General features: G+C 59.1%; 1 protein-coding gene across 2 annotated transcripts; it reads left to right on the forward strand.

Annotated features, from left to right (window-relative positions):
* Positions 1 to 4,124: 4,124 nt before the first annotated feature.
* NANOS3 (nanos C2HC-type zinc finger 3) lies at positions 4,125 to 14,786 on the forward strand. 2 transcript variants are annotated; one of them, XR_003683000.1, is made up of 2 exons: positions 4,125 to 4,205; positions 14,415 to 14,477. XR_003683000.1 is itself a non-coding variant. In XM_028499333.2 (2 exons), the coding sequence occupies exons 1-2, from the start codon at positions 11,790 to 11,792 to the stop codon at positions 14,480 to 14,482; spliced, it is 540 nt and encodes a 179-aa protein (XP_028355134.1). In that variant the 3' UTR covers positions 14,483 to 14,786. The 2 variants fall into 2 exon arrangements, 1 of the variants encoding a protein (XP_028355134.1); XM_028499333.2 differs by lacking the exon at positions 4,125 to 4,205 and adding an exon at positions 11,790 to 12,261 and having other exon boundaries at positions 14,415 to 14,786.
* Positions 14,787 to 15,937: the final 1,151 nt, after the last annotated feature.

A 15,937-nucleotide genomic window follows, 5' to 3' on the forward strand; every position in this document is an offset into this window, starting at 1 on the left:
TGAGGGAGCTGACATGTGACTAAAGGAGTCAGACAAGAAACAAGAATATGCAGTAAAACATATAGTGTGTTCAAAGGTGATAGGCCGATGGAAAAGAAAAAATAGAGCAGGATAAAGCAAGGGGGTGTGATTTTAAATAGGGGGATCAGGGAAGGTCTCACTGAGGAGATGATATTTAAGCAGAGACCTGAAGGAGGTGAGGGAGGCAGCCACGTGGGTGGGTATCTGGGGGAAGAGAGTCCTTGGCAGAGAGAACAGCCTGTGCAAAGGTCCTGAGGCCGGACAATAGCTGGTGTGTTTGAGGAACAGTGAGGAGGTCCATGTGGCTGGAGTAGAGGGAATAAGAGACAGAGTGGAGGAGGTGAGGGAGGGAGGGGACAGGATAGAGTGTGCAGGGCCGCAGGGAGGACTTGGGCTTTTGGTATGAATGAAATGGGAGCCATGGAGGGTTCTGAGCAGAAGGGGGGACTAAGATGTTCACAGGTGCCCTTGGACTGCGGTGGAACAGACTGTGGGAGGCTGGGACAGGGAGAGCAAGGAGGTGGCAACTGCATAGGTCCAGGGGAGAGACGATGGGGGCTGGACCTGCATGGGGGCTCCGGAGAGGGTAAGATTCTAGGTGCCTTTAGAAGGGACAGTAACTGAATTTTTTAATGGATTGCATTTGTTAAGAAATGTTTTGGCCCACGTCGCTGGAAGAATGGAGCTGCCATTTCCGGAGAGGGGGAAAATGGTTGGAGAAGCTGGTCTGTGGTTGAGTAGCTCCCAGCCCGGGCCTCATATGGACCTGGAGCACCCTCTGCCCAGACTCCAGTGGAGTGCGGAGGAAGGCACGCTCACAGCCTGGGCCTTGCCTGGGGCACACATCTGGCCACACATGGGCACTGCCCTAGACCCCCACAGCCAGGCATATCCACCCATAGCCACAGCCTTGGGGGTCCTTGGGGACTGGTGCTCAGGGATTGATGGAGCTGAGAAGGGCCATCTGGTTTACACACCCACCAAGCCTACGTCTGGGTCCCTGAGGAGACCCTCAAGGGGACAGGAGGGACATAGGGTGAGAAATCTCTCAGGGAGAGGTTCAGGAAGGGCCGCTGCTGAGTCACAGCCGTGGGTCCCCTATGAGTCAGCACTGGCAGGGGCCCCAGGAACTGGGGGCTGGGGTGGGGTGGGGAGGGCAGTTCCCACGCCAGAAGGAACCAGGCGGCTCGGGCACTGGGGCTTCCCCCACTGACCCTCCCATCCTGTGCTGGGCTCCGGGGGATATTCAGAGGACTTTGGGGTAGGGGTGGGACTAAACACTGGGCCGGGATCCAGGAATCCTCTCTCCTGGTCTGACCCAGTTCAGGAATGCAGAGGCTGCCTGCCAGCCTGTGTTGCAGCAAGAAGGAGTAGAGCTAGACCTTAGAGTGACATGGACATATATACACTACTAAATGTAAAATAGATAGCTAGTGGGAAGCAGCCGCATAGCACAGGGAGATCAGTTCTGGGCTTTGTGTCCACCTAGAGGGGTGGGATAGGGAGGGTGGGAGGGAGACGCGAGAGGGAGGAGATATGGGGATGTATGTATACCTATAGCTGATGCACTTTGTTATACAGCAGAAACTAACGCACCATTGTAAAGCAATTATACTCCAATAAAGATGTTTAAAAAAAAAAAAGAGGGACCACGTGCGAGTGAGGCCTTGGTCGGGATGTCAGTTCTAGGGGCTTTATTTAAGAAGAGCTCCTTTTTTCTGGAGCCCCTGTATCTTGACAGTGGAGATTCCAGCCTGCGGGGTCCAGGCAGAGTCTTCAGCTGCTGGGATGTGGGGAGGGCTGGGAGGAACAGGGAATTGAGAGCCAGCCTGCCCCCACAGCGGGAGGGCTCTGGAGTCTGCTTCCCCCTGCTGGCAGCTGAGGGAAGCTCAGCAGGCCAGAAAGCTGGCGGGAGAGCTTCTTCAAGCCCATCCTGAAAGCAGATGGGGAAAGGCCTTGGGGAGATTCCCAGCTCTGCAACCTACAGGCTGTGCCTCCCTAGGCAAGAGGCAATCCCTTTCTGGTCCTCAGTTGCCCATATGTAAAAATTAGAATATTCACTTCATTGGCTTGCCAGGAAGAGTCTGAGATGATTGGGATTGAACGAATAAATGTATATTCCAAAACAATCCCCTCCTTTTGAGTTAGAAGGGGGAGGCTACATAAGGGACATCAACAAAGCTGTCCCCACCCACGGAGGCCCAGTTACTACTTACTCTCATCCTCTTCCTTGCGTGGCCCTCTCTTCCAGGGAATTATCCCCCATTTGCGGGGAAGTCAGGTATAGAGTAGGGCTGAACCCCACCAGGCCTCTGGTGGGTCCTGGGGACATCCACCCTCCTGGACCAGCTGGAGCTTGGCTTTCTGGATTGAAACCTGAAGGAAGGGGGGAGGGTATAGGAAAGGGAGACTTGTCAAGGAGAAAGTGAGGCAGGACTGTGGTGAGGGGGCCCAAAGGGGAGGGGCGTGGCCAGGTGGAGCAGGGCCCTGGCCCACAAAGGTTAAGGCCTGGGCTTGGGGGTGGGGGGCTCGAAGGTTTCCTTTACCCCTTCTCAGACTGGAGTGGGGGAGAAATAAACCAACTGAATGAGAAATCTGTCAGCTGAGTCCCAGCCAATGGAAGGTCCAGCTGGCACCACAGTCTGCCCTGAGATGACCTCTTTCTGCCCTTAGGTGACCTCTTTCCACCAGTCAAGGTGGCCAAGGCAGGCAGGGATTGTGTGTATTGTTAGGGAGTATTCGGGGGGGACCTGTGTGCAGATCCCTGGAGGAAACCTCAGCCAGTGTACTTTTCCTACTGTGTGTGCCCATGTATGTGGTGTGTGTGTGTGTGTGTGTGTGTGTGTGTGTGTGTGTCTGTGTCTGTGTGAGAAGATGGGGGCTCCGTGGGAGCAATTCCAGGAAATCAGAAGAGCCCCACCCCATGTTCAACTTTTGAGTCCACTTCCTGTATGTGACCTGTATACCTAGCCTGTGTGTGTGCCTACACCAGATGGTCCCAGGCACACATATCCCCAAGTGTCCCTGTATTTTGTGTGTCCTTGTGGACCCCTGTGGCCCTGGGGACCTGCCCGGGGGGTTTTGTGGGTATGCGTGTTGGTTCTATGGATTCTAGTGTGCCTCTGCCCTTTGTACATGAGTGATTGTGCATATAGTTGTGTGCCTGTAAACTTTGCGTGTCTGCGTGTGTCCCTGAGACTGTGTACCTGTCAGGTCTCTATGGGTTTCTGTTCTGTGTATATATCCGTGTGTTGTGTCTGTGTATATATCCATGTGTGTTGAGGTGTTGTGTGTCAGGGTGTTCCCATGGCTGTGCACCTGATGAATGGGGAGCTGTGTTGGTTTTACGTTTACACCTGTATGTCTGTGTACCTTGTGTATGCCCCTGGGCCTGTGTGCGTGCATGTGTGTGTTCTGGGGCCATTCCTGTGAGTCTGTGTATTTGTGTGCCAGTATTTTCTGTGTGTGCCCCAGGATCCTCTATGTACTATATTTCAGTTCTGAGGACATTCCTCCTGTCCCTTGGAGGTGGTGTGTGTCTGTATCTTGCATGTGTCTGTGTGACCCTGGGTGTCCCTATGCGTGTAGCTGGGTTTTATGGACATCCTTGTGTGGCGGGTGCTCCTGCATGTCCTACCATTCCCTCCGGTGGGGCTGTGCCTGGAAGCCCCTTGAACACCCTTCCCTGTGTTTGTGGTCCGTGTGCCTTTGTGCGCGTTTGCTCCCCGTGCGCCTTTCAGGTCTGCGTGCATCTGGGTTCCTGCGTGTGGCCGTTCGCGCCCCCGTGTCCCCTGCGCGGAGCCCGGGAGCTGCGTCTTGGAGCCCCACGGGCATCCCCTCTTGTGTCCCGGTGCGCCTGGCGGGAGGCCTCGGGGCGCACACGGCCGCGGCTGGACCCACCGCCCGGCACGGCGCGGGGAGGAGGGAGGGGGCGGCGGCGGCGGCGGCGGGGAGCGCGGGCACGTCACCGAGACAGACAGGCGGGTGGGCGGGAGGCGGCGGCCGCGGGTTCGAGCCGGCGCCGGAGCACCGCGGCCCCCTCCCCCTGCCCGCGGCCTGGGGAGCCCCCGCCCAGCCCCGGAGCCGCCAAAATGCAATTTCCCGTGCAGGCGCCTCGGCTCGGGGGGCTTTTCCGGGAGGGTTTTGGACAGGAGAGGGGAAACGCGGCGGCGGCCCCAAACAAGGTGAGCGCGGGCGCCGGGCGGGCTAGAGGCGCGAGCGGCGCGGGGGCCGCCCACGGGGAGGGGGCGCGGCCGGGCGGGGCGGCGGCGGGACCCGGCCGCAGCCCCCTCGCGCACCTGCTCGCGGACGGGGGGCTGGCGACCCGGCCTCTGCAGCCCGGCCCTCCATTGTTGCGGCGGCTGGCGAAGGGGGGCGGGGAGGCCCCGGCGGCATCTCTGTGTCTCGCCTTCCCGGAGAAGGGGCCCCGGGAGGACCAGACCCCTCCACAGGGGACAGACACACAAGTCCCGAGTGAGCGGGGGCCGCCGGGGGGAGGGCAGGCCGAGATGCCCCTGCGGGGCGGGGAGGCATGATGAGGGTCGTAGGGGCAGTGGTGCCCAGGCCGCCTGACACCTGACCGCGGGAGCCCTGGGACAGGGCGGCGGCGAGCTTTGTTCTTGGGGGCGCCGAGCGGGTGGGGGCCTCGGATATCCGGGACCGGGAGAGGCTCCCGGCCGGCGCGCGCACTCGGGAAGGCGCTCCCGGCCAAGTTCACGGCCGCGCAGGCCTGTGCGGGCCCTGCAGAGACCGATTCCGGCGGCGGCCTCGCTCGGGCCTCGCTGCGGCCGCGGGCCCGGGGCTGCAGCGGCGCCGCCTGCCGGAACCCCGGCGCCCTCCGCGGGCTCCCCTCCGGCTTGTCATTACCGGCGGCGGCTGCAGGGTATTTACTGGGGCGAAGGTTTGCTAACAGGATCACGCCCTCCAAAAGTGGCCATAAAAAGGAAAAATGGCCCGGAATCCCACTGCTGGGGAGCCCTTTTAAAGCGACAGGGCGCCTTTCACAGGGCCCTCGCCCTGGAGGGCATGAGGTGGGGGGAAGGGAGGAGGCGACGGAGAAGACCCCTCATTGGCTGATGGGACCTGAGAAGTGCCCCCCCACCCCACTACATTCAAGTTCCCCCCCATCTCCTTTCCCACCGATTCTCCACCTCCCTGGACCGCTCACAGATACATTTACAGAGTCACAATGAGATAGTCCCAAATCGCTGGTGAAGACCCCCAGATCCACACCCTATACTCCGACGTACCTCATCCCCATTATTACTCACATCACCTGCAAGAACGCTGATGCACGCATATGCACACACACAGTCACCCATCATAACACTGCCACGTGGACACCCACATCACCCACAAGGACGCGGACATCCAGGACTGACACCCGTGAAAACAGTGCCACACAGAGAAATGAAGCTGCCACCGACCGTGGCAGACACATCCTTGCATATAACGCTGACACACACACATAGTTTTCCATTGCACCCACAGATACTCCTAGGCTTACTGTCCCATGGGCACCCATGGGCCGTCATCCAGAGTAATTGTGACAACCACAGATAGGTAAATGCCCCAACAGAGGTGCACATAGACACCATTATTCGCAAGAACTTGGACATGCACTCATAGATATCCATGTGCCTGCCCAGGCAAGGACACACCCACAGTCGCCCAGGCAACCTGACACACATACACACAGATGGTACAGGGCCTGCACAGATGCTTGACATCCTGACATCGGGTTATAGTATTCTTGACCTACATACATACAGTTACACTGACCCTCCTAGACACCCATTACAACTCTGTCACCCACAAACAGATATAACACTCCAACAGTACCTACACCCATAGTCACCCACCCTGACACTTGATTATACCCTTGGACACCTACAATATCACTGCCCCACAGACAGACACAATAAAACATGTGCAGTGAAAATGACATACAGGAAAAGGACATAGGAACATGCAGAAATCCACAGTCACCTGGAAGCCCACACATCCAGCACTTGCTTATTGAGCATATGTTATGTACCAGGCACTGTTCTAGCACTGGGGGTAGAAGAGATGAAGATCCCTACCCTCCTGGAGCTGAATTTTTAGTGAGGAGGGTCGGGGGGCACCACAATCGGATGACACAAACCACAGTCACCCCCAGTGACACTGACAGACGCCAGACGCCCATGTACACTGGCTCACACGTAGACTTGCAATTACCCACGGTTAGCCTGACACACAACCAGAGTCACACTGACATCCATTCACACACAAACAGCAGCCCACAGGAGTGCCAACGTGCACACGCACGACTGGCATAGAGGCAGCCGCTCACTGCGGCGCACACCCACCTGGACTTACAGACACCCACAGACCCCCTAAAATAGCTCACCAGAGTAGCTCAGACCCCCAAGCCCATCACAGCCCCCCAGTAACAGGTCCATAGGCAGCTGCTGCCTGCATTGTTGCAGATGGAGCCCACAAGTCTCAGTAGAAGTGTCTGAATTTCTCATCAACCTGCCCCACGTCCCTCCACAGCCCCCAACTCCAACCCAGGGGAGCATTCTCGCCTCCCCCAGCCCTGGCTCCACATCTGGTGGTCTTCAGAAGGAAACTCAGGCTCCCGGCTGACTGGCCACCCCCAGGTCTGGGCAGGACAGACAAGCCCCTTGTCTGAGGACACGGAGTCAAAAGCCTGAGCAGCTGGCAGCGGAGAGGAAAGCTGGGCAGACGGCCCGGAGAGGGCGGGGTGGGAACCTGAGAGGCCATGCAGGTATCATGGAAATGAGGGGCCCCCGCCGCCCGCCAGTCTAGACAGCCCGGGCCATCAACAGGACCCCACAGGGGGACCCCTACATACACTGCTACTGCATGTTCCATAATGGGCTCTTTGTCTGCCAGGCCCTGAGCACCTCCTCCCCATGTGCCCCCCCAGGTCCTATGCACACACACAAGGACAGATGCACACTGGGACACACACAGGGACACACAAGCCACTAGACACCCCCTGGAAGCCCTGCATCTCTGACCTCATGCTGCCCCCCACCCCTCCGGCCCCGCCACCTTGTTCTTCAACTTGACAGCAGAGCTGCCTCCATCCATTGCCTGCCCATCTGGCTCCACTGGGACCTCTCACCTCTGACCCTGACCCCCAGACCCTGTGCCAGCTGCCCTGCCTTCCCGGAGCTCAGGATGGGGGTCGGGGTGGGGATAGGCTCAGGGTCAGCATGGCTTCTGCCAGGCTGCCGCCACCCCAGTCATTCTCAGCCCCCTGCCCAGACAGACCCTCCCAGCTGGGGTGTAGGGTCCCAGGGATAAGGATGAGGAAGAAGCAGGTCTTGAAGGGCACCCCTGCTTTGCTCCAGGGCCCGGGGTTGGGGGTGGGAGGAGACAGCTCCCTGCCTCCTACCCTGCTGGGCTTCAAAGTCAGACTGGAGGCCCAGTCAGCCCCCAAGAAGGCCTCAGGACACTTGGCGGGAGGAACAGTCAGCGTCCTGCTTAAGGGCCCCAGGTGCAGACAGTGAGATGCGACGGACCAGAGGCCGCCTTTCACCAAAGGGCAGCCCCGGACATGTCTGTCCTACAGGTGGACAGACAAAGAGGGGAGATCAGGTGTAAAGGGCCAGACACACACAGGCGACCCCAGACAGCCAGAGACAGCGCACACAGCAGGGCTGGGGACCCAGACAAATACCCGCCTGTGAGGGACACAGTCAGACCCAGACAGGAGGACCCAGACAGACACCGAGGGCGGGAAGCCAACACTTACCATGACGAAGGGAGACAGTCAGACCCCAGGTTGTGCCCAGACAGCCCCTCCCCTATAGGATGAGTCTGGGCACTGCCCGCCTCCCACCCCTCCCCTTGGCCCGAAGCCCCGCCCTCTTGCCCTAGCCCCACCTTCACTGGAACTTCCCTCCTAGGTAGGTCAAGGTCAGAGCCCTCCGGGAAACCTGTGGGGAGGCACAGAAGGAGCAGCGGTGTCATGGGGAGCCCCCCACCCCGCGCAGTGTGGCCAGAGTGCCTCGTGCCTGATGACCCCGCATTCTAGCCTCGCGGTCGTTAAGAACAAAGCTTTTTAGGAACTGCCGAGAGAGTTCTGTTCCAAACTCTCAGGGCCTCATCTTCCTCATCGATAAGATGGGTATTCTAATAATAGGGTGATGTATAGAAAGCATTATTATTATTACCCTCCTCTCTCCATATTCTGCTTGTTAGGACCACCATCTTCAAAGCAAGACACCCCCCACATGCTCCCTGAGAAGGTCCTGGATACCCTGTGCCTGAATGGGGCCCTGCAGGCCGGGTGGATGGGCCACGGGAGAGGGCGCCCCACCCGGAGCTCCAGACAGGGTTGGGAACGGGACTGGACCCCGGCCCAGGGTGGGCGAGAGGGCGGGCTCTGGGGAAGGGACTCCATGAGGTGGGGGAATTTCAAGGGGCGTGGGTCTTGCGGGGAGCGGGCTCCGAGGGGGTCCGGTTTGGGGGAAGGTCGTGCCAGGGCGGACCTTAGCAGGGTTGAGCTCCAGGGAACGGCCTTGGGGACTCCGTAGGGACGCGGTCCCTGGGGGTCTAGGCAGGCGGACTTTAGAGATCCTAGACGGCGGGGTTCTGGAGCCTTGGGCGCTCCCAGAGCCAAAACTAGATGGGAAGTCTGCCGGGGCGGGGGCCCTGAGGGCGGGGCCCCGGAGCGGGTCTTAGGGGAGCTGGGGTCTTTTGAGAACCGGCTTAGGGGGCGGGTTTTATGGAGGTTGAGTTTTGGGGGCGGGCTACATGGTAGTCTATCTGGGCGGGCCTTAGAGGGAGGGTCCTAGCGACGTGCAATTTGTGGGTGGGCTTTGAGGGGGCGGGTCTTGGGGGAGGGGCCTGAGTCTGTGGCTTCTGAGGGGCGGGTCTCTGGAGGCTGTCTCTAGGTGGGGATCTCGGGCGTGGGGCTTCAAGGGCTGCGCTGCCTCAGGCCGCCTCCAAGGAGGGTCGTTTTGGGGTTCACTCAAGCTCAGCACCCCTGGGGGCCCTAATCCACCTTAGGGTTACGCGAGGGGGTTCATCCTTTGGGGCTCGATATTGCCCTCAGTGAAATGGGAGGGGACAGGAAATTTGAAGTCCCCTCCCAGACTGTCCTCGGAGGGCCCCAGACCCAGGTGGGGGGAGGTCTCCCCTGAGACTGCGCGTAGGGGCACCCGAGGGGGCGGGCACCCAACTCTGCGCAGCCCCTGGAGGGAGGGACTGGGGGCCCTGTTTGCGGGTGAAGAAATGCGGAGCGGGCAGCATCTTGACGCAATCAGAGCCGAAGCAGGGATGTGACCGCAACCCATTTCGAGGCCCGAGGGTGAGCGAACCCGCACCCCGCATTAACGGGGCAACCCTCGCGTGTTTGTGCGCTTGGGCGCTGACCGCCACAAGGTCCTGAGTTCAGATGCCCGAGGCCCTGCAGGCAGGCGGGCAACCTGGGGTCCTCTGTGGTCCTTTTGCTTCACCCCGGTCCAAAAGTCTGGCAAGCGGCCAGGGCCGGGCCTGCCTGGTAGCGGCCCCACCGCCGGCCCGAATTTGCAAAGTGGAGACTGACAACCCCTGGGGGTTCTTGTGATTCAGAAACAATTGTGCCCGGAACAAGATGTAGCTCACGGAAGGTATTACATTGTATTAAAATGTTTTGTTTATCTCTCTGTTGCATCGATGCCCCCGGGGCAGGAACCACTTGGCAACCAGACATCTTGGGGCCACTAGGAGTCCCTCCCCTGCCTCTCACTAGCGGTGCCCTACGGGCCTCAGTCTCTCCCAAACTGACGAATGGAAGTAATATGCACCTCTGAGGGCCGTTTTGAGGATGCGTTGGGTAAATGCATGAAAAGTTGAGCCCAGCTCCCAGTACTGCTACATTTACACAGCAAAGGCGACATAAGTATCTACTGTTATTATTATTTATATTTATCTCCTGCTTTTTCCGGTTCCGGAGCAGAGAGCTGGCACCTAATAACAATTTGCTGACTTAATGATTCTATAAGTTCCTTATTCCCCCCACCGTCCCCTCACCCTATCCAGTTCCCTCACCCCCACCCAGCCTCCACTCCCCAAGAAGTTGCCAAGGGTTTGGGGGAACATTCAACCTGTCGGTGAGTTTGGGCAGCTCAGGCAAACCATCGACCGTTGAGTGGACCCCGAGGCCTGGAACTGCCGTCCACCCATCACGACCCCCACCTTCCAGATCTGGGGGGACCAGGGGATCCTGAACACATCCCCTCCCTTAGGCCACAGCGAAGGTCACAATCAACATTCATTGTTGTCGGTGGGTTGTGAGGACGGAGGCCAGACCCACCGAGGGATGAATGTCACTGTGTCTGGGCCGGACACAGCCTAAGGGGAATGGGATGGGGAAAAAAACCCACCCTGGACTCCCCCCAAAAATGGCTCAGCCAGTACGTGACCCTGACCCCAGCCTCTCACCCCTTGGTGAGGGCCGGTGTCTGAGATCCTTACAGACACAGGCTGGATTTGGAGAATAAATCCTGGAGGGTTGGGGGCATAAATCACAGGCTCAGGGCTGGGCAGCTGGCAAACCTTTGTGAAACGGATTAGTGAGCCCCGTTTCCGGAAGGCTCAATAGAGTTTTCTTGAATGAATAAATGAATGAGGTGGGTAAGCAGCATAGCACCTCTTCTCTGCGTTCAAGTCCCGGGCCCAGCTTTCTCACCCTCCTTGCCTGGTACCCTCAGACCCCTGCTTTACCTTCAGTTGCTCACCTAGCACCTTGACGCCAGTTGATCCTTCCACCTGCCAGTCTGTGCCCCACATGGGTGACTCCTGGGCACAGCTTATCCTCCAGAGACTGAGCTGAGGTCTCATCTGAGGGGGAGATCAAGGCACTGGCGAATGCTAGGGTTCCCCCCATTAGCCCAACTCGTGCCTGTGCTCTGCTCCACCCCCCATAATGTTTTGCCTCACCCCCTTTCCACCCCAGCACCAGGAGGAGCTGGTCCTAAGGCTCTCCAACACCTAAGGCTCCGGTGGTAACTGCTAACTGCGTGGGGAAGCAGGCTTTTGTGCTTGTCTTTGTGAATAACCCCAGGGGCAGGTGATTTCATACCCCAGTTTGTTCATCCATTAAATGCGGGATCCACTGAAAAGGGGTGTGAAAGCTCCCTGAGGGTAACCAGAGCTGGGAGCCTTGGTCCTTATCCCCCCACCCCATAAGCCAGGCCCATTCTCCTTCCGAAGACAGTTGGAACATCAGCAGTTCCCCAACCCTTCCCAAAGAGCGCGGGGGTACCCGGCCCCTCCCCCAGCCCAGGAGAAGGAAGAAAGAAGTTACTAAGTTACTGGTTACATCAATGCTAGTGTGTCGGGTGGGGCCTCCAACCCTCCCACCCCCATCACCCTGTGGGGCAGGAGAGGCAGGCAGGCTCTAAGGAGGGGTCGCCCTCCCAATGCCCTCTGGGTGGGGTGTGTGGCTCCCTATTACTGGTGCCCCCTGCAGCCTGTGTCTTGTAACCCCCCCTCGCCTCCAGCCCACCCAGAGACCATGCATCCCCTTGGCAGGTGCATTTTTGCGGGAGCGGCAGCAAGCCCCCCTGTGACAATAAGGAACCTCCTACAGCCTGCTCCTCCCTCTTCACACCCCCTTGGAAGTATAAGGAGGGAACTGACAGCCCAGACTGCTCGGCTCCGGAGAGGGGAAGGGAGGGTTAAGAAGGAAGGTGTAGAAAGACAAGCTTTGGGGCGGCTGGGTTTCTTCTCTCTCTGCCTCTCCGCCTGGCACACGGTGTCCAGCCATGGGGACCTTCAATCTATGGACAGATTACCTGGGTTTGGCACGCCTGGTGGGGGCTCTGCGTGGGGAAGAGGAGCCTGAGACCAGGCTGGACCCCCAGCCAGAACCAGTGCCAGGACTGGAGGGTCAGACACCCAGCCCGGAATCCTCACCAGCTCCTGAACGCCTGTGCTCTTTCTGCAAGCACAACGGTGAGTCCCGGGCCATCTACCAGTCCCACGTGCTCAAGGACGAAGAGGGCCGGGTGCTGTGCCCCATCCTTCGAGACTACGTGTGCCCCCAGTGTGGTGCCACTCGCGAGCATGCCCACACCCGCCGCTTCTGCCCGCTCACCGGCCAGGGCTACACCTCCGTCTATAGCTACACCACCCGCAACTCGGCCGGCAGGAAGCTGGCCCGCTCGGACAAGACGAGGACGCAGGACTCCGGACAACGCCGAGGAGGAGGAGGAGGAGGAGGAGGAGGAGGAGGAGGTGCCTGTGCAGGTGGCTGGGGTGGACTCGAGGAGGGTGTCTGCCCTGGGCTGAGCCCCTAGGGGCCTTTGTGAAGTGGGTTAACCCCTGGGGTCACCCACTTCAGAGGGCTGCGGGGTGATAATCCATGTAGACAGCTTAGAACAGTATTCTAGAACTGTTGCCCTACGCGGGTAAGCCGGGGATGGGGTTCCCTGTGTGGCCTTGGGCAAGGCACTCTCCCTCCCTGGGCCCGTAAGGGAAACACCTTCCTTTTCCAGGCGTGGTGTGATCCAGCAGGGAGGCTGTGGGGACTTCTGGTGGGATCTGGGGACAGGTACAGCAGGGGCTCCAATCCGGCTTGGCATGTGGAAGCTGTGTGACCAGAGGAAAATGGCTCAGTTAGAGAAACTGAGCCTCACTTGTTCACTCATTCACCAGATAGTTTTTGAGGCTTGAGGGGTGCCAAGCGCTGGGCTGGGCTGGGCTTGGCCCGCCGTTGGTAGATGGGAGAGTGAGAGTTAAGACACAGGCATGGGGGAGTCTAGAGGAAGCACCTGATCCAGGGGGAAGGGGTCCAGGAGGTCTTCCTGGAGAAAGTGATTTCTGGAAGCCTAATTCAGTTTGGTGGAGGGCTGAAGTGGAGCCCAGGCAATGGGGCTCATTTAGGAACTTAGTGAAGTTCGGTGTGTCTGGGATAGAGTATGTGTGCATGTATGTCGGAGGGGAAGGTGTCAGAGATTTCAGGGACGGCAAAAGGACCTGTAGGTCCTTGCTGGTCACCTTAAAGGGTTTGGACTTGAGTACTAGGGAGCCAAGAAAGGGACAAGACCAGGTCTTGCATGTGTTGGACTGTGAATGTGTTAGACCGTGGCTAACGGGCTGCACGGTGGGAACGGATTTGAAGGCATTGGAAGAGGCTGGTCCTCCAGGCAGAGCTGTTCAAGGCGGCGAAGAGGGAGAGTCCCAGCGCCTGGGAAACGTCAGTTTGGAGTGAAGGACCATGAGTTTGCTGTGTGTGAATCAGCCACTGGCTGGGGCTGAAGTTTAGGGGAGAGATATGGCTGAAACCTCCCTGAGGTCTGAAGGGCTCTCCCCACACTGCACGGCCCACCACACAGGGCGCTCCCCCCCCCCGCCCCCCCGCATCTTGCTCATCAAATGTGGATTCCAGTTCTGCAGGTCTGGGTGAGGCTTGAGCATCTGCATTTCTAACCAGCTCCCCCTAACGCTGCCATGCTCGGCCCCCCACATAGGGGGCTCCCCCCCCCCCCCCCCCCCGCATCTTGCTCATCAAATGTGGATTCCAGTTCTGCAGGTCTGGGTGAGGCTTGAGCATCTGCATTTCTAACCAGCTCCCCCTAACGCTGCCATGCTGCAAGGCCACGGACCGGCAGGCTTTGAGTAGCTCCGTCTTAAATGGCAGCAGTTATTATTACAGATGAGAAAGACCTCAGCTTCTGCAGGGTTTTAAAAGAGAAATCCGTTTTAGCAACTTTCATTGCCTTTGAGGAAGTCAGCAACAGAGGAGACGGGTCTGACCGGGCGGTACCCCCGCCCATTTGGGTGCCCGGTGTGGGTACTGCCTCTCCTATCAGACTGTGAGCCCCTGGGGAAGTCACCGGGTGGGAGGACCCCTCCCTATCCCGGCAGCTGTGCAGTGAACGTCTGTTAGAAGAGACTGCCTCCAGGAGAAGATAGTATTCCCTATGAGGCCTGACGAGGTCCAACTGGGAGAGGTGGGAAGCTGAAGGGACGCAAAGATGATGGTCTCAGAGTCTTCCTTTTTTCCCCTCAAGTCCGAGAGAACAGGAAAACTTGCCTCCGCGGGCTTGGGGGGTGGGGGAAGCCCTCACCAGGATATTGGCACAGAAAGGCTGCCTGAGGCCATCCTCCCAGGTAACCTGGGTGTAACAAACCCGGGGTTCCCGGAACCCTGCGGCCGCGAGGAGGCAGCACGGCAAGACTGAGTTGGAGTTCCTGCGCTTTGTGTCTGGCTCTGGGTCCCACCTGGGGCTGCCCTGGGCCGGGAATGTCACAGGGGTGCTATTCCAGAAATAGCCTGCAGGTGGCGCCAGAGCCATGGCAGCCCTGCAGGTTGAGTCGGTACTTCCGGAGCATTGAATCATCCCTGTTATTAAATGTTTTTCTCCTCCCCTTCTTTTAAAATCCAGGTTCCAAAGGTGCCGGGAAGCCTTCTGGAACTACCCACTCTTCCTGCTGTCCCTCCACTTCTGCCTAAGGAGGCTGGCGCGGGCAGGACGGGGATGCTGCCTTCACCTGGGGTTGGGGACACAGGCTCACTGGAGGCTGGATTTCAGGGAAGACTCAACCTCCGAGGATCCGCCCCTAGGCCCTGCCCCCAGCCTGAGGGCCTGGCAAAGGAGCCCCGTCTGGGCGCACAGCCCAAAGGGCGCCCCGACCCCCTCACGGAAGGAGGTGGTTCTCAGGCACCCCAGCCCTCCTTCCCCAGCGCTGGGCACCCAGTCAGCTCTCAATAAATGTTTATGAATGGATCAGCGTCATAGCAGGCCCCGTCTTGGGACAAGGTAGCGTGAACTGTGCCGATGGGGCTGGGGACCCTCCTCTCCTGGCTCATCCCTTACCCCCACGTTCCTCTGACTTCCACATGCCCCGACTGCTGCCGTTTACCCTGGGGCCCTGGGGTGAGCTGCTTTGTGCTGAGAAATGGGAGTGGGCACCACAGGGCACCTATGGGGTTCTGAGGGGTCACCCCAGCCTGCCACTTCTGAGCAGAGCACTTGCTCCTGGGTTGGTGCCATGAGGCTGTTTCTGTGATGCTTCGTGTTTGCGGACTCTCCCAGCCACCCCTTGCATATTGACATGTCAGATGGAATCCCCTACCCTGGAGGTGGGGGCCTGACTTGAGGGGGCAATGGAGAGACAGTTAGAGGTTCCCCCCCATCACTACCCTCACCTAGGAGGCTCTTAGTGAACGTTTAGGTCACCATCGATGCCCCAGCAACTGGGGGCCATGGAGTCACATGCAGGCCCTTCGGAGCAAGGGAAGGACTTCTGGGCTGGGGCAGGGGTGGGGTGGGGAGCTGCATGGAATGGGAGTATGTCCGGAGGGGGTTGGGCCAGGCTAGGCTATGGGTAGGGGGCACCACAGAGGTGATTTGGCTGTGCTTAGGCAGGAGTGGGTGGGGGGGTGGACATCCATCCCCACCCAGGAAGTATGATCTGGTCCTTCTGGGGAGCTGTGCTTGGGGGGATCCCCATCCCCTGTCCGCCTCCTGCACCCCCACATCTTGTTCCCCCAGCCTCCCGGGGGGCAGCAGGTGACAAGTGACCCAATCTGAGGGCTGGCCTGAGGGCCCGGTCTCCATCCCCAGCCGACGAGGTCTCCCAGGGTTGAGTGGGGGCAGGATTTGGACTTCCCAAGATTTGCCCTTGGCTTTTCCACTTGAACTGGGACCTGAGGCCACCCAGGAGGAGGGCTGGGGTGAGCCGGGGATGGGAGATGGCCCTTGAAGACAGCCTGCTGCCCAGGCTTGAAGAGGAGAGGGAAGGAGGAGAAAGAAGACACAGAGGAGGCCTCTTTAGCAGCCCCGAGAGTTTCAGATTGAGTCAGGGGACACGATCCCCCAGCCACCCCCAGGTGCCTGCAAATGCTAACTGTATAAGCCAGAGCCACTGGGGCTTGAGACACAGGGTACTGGGCGATTGGGCACGT

The sequence above is a fragment of the Physeter macrocephalus genome, chromosome 2, assembly GCF_002837175.3.
Source record: "Physeter macrocephalus isolate SW-GA chromosome 2, ASM283717v5, whole genome shotgun sequence".
NCBI lineage: Eukaryota > Metazoa > Chordata > Mammalia > Artiodactyla > Physeteridae > Physeter > Physeter macrocephalus.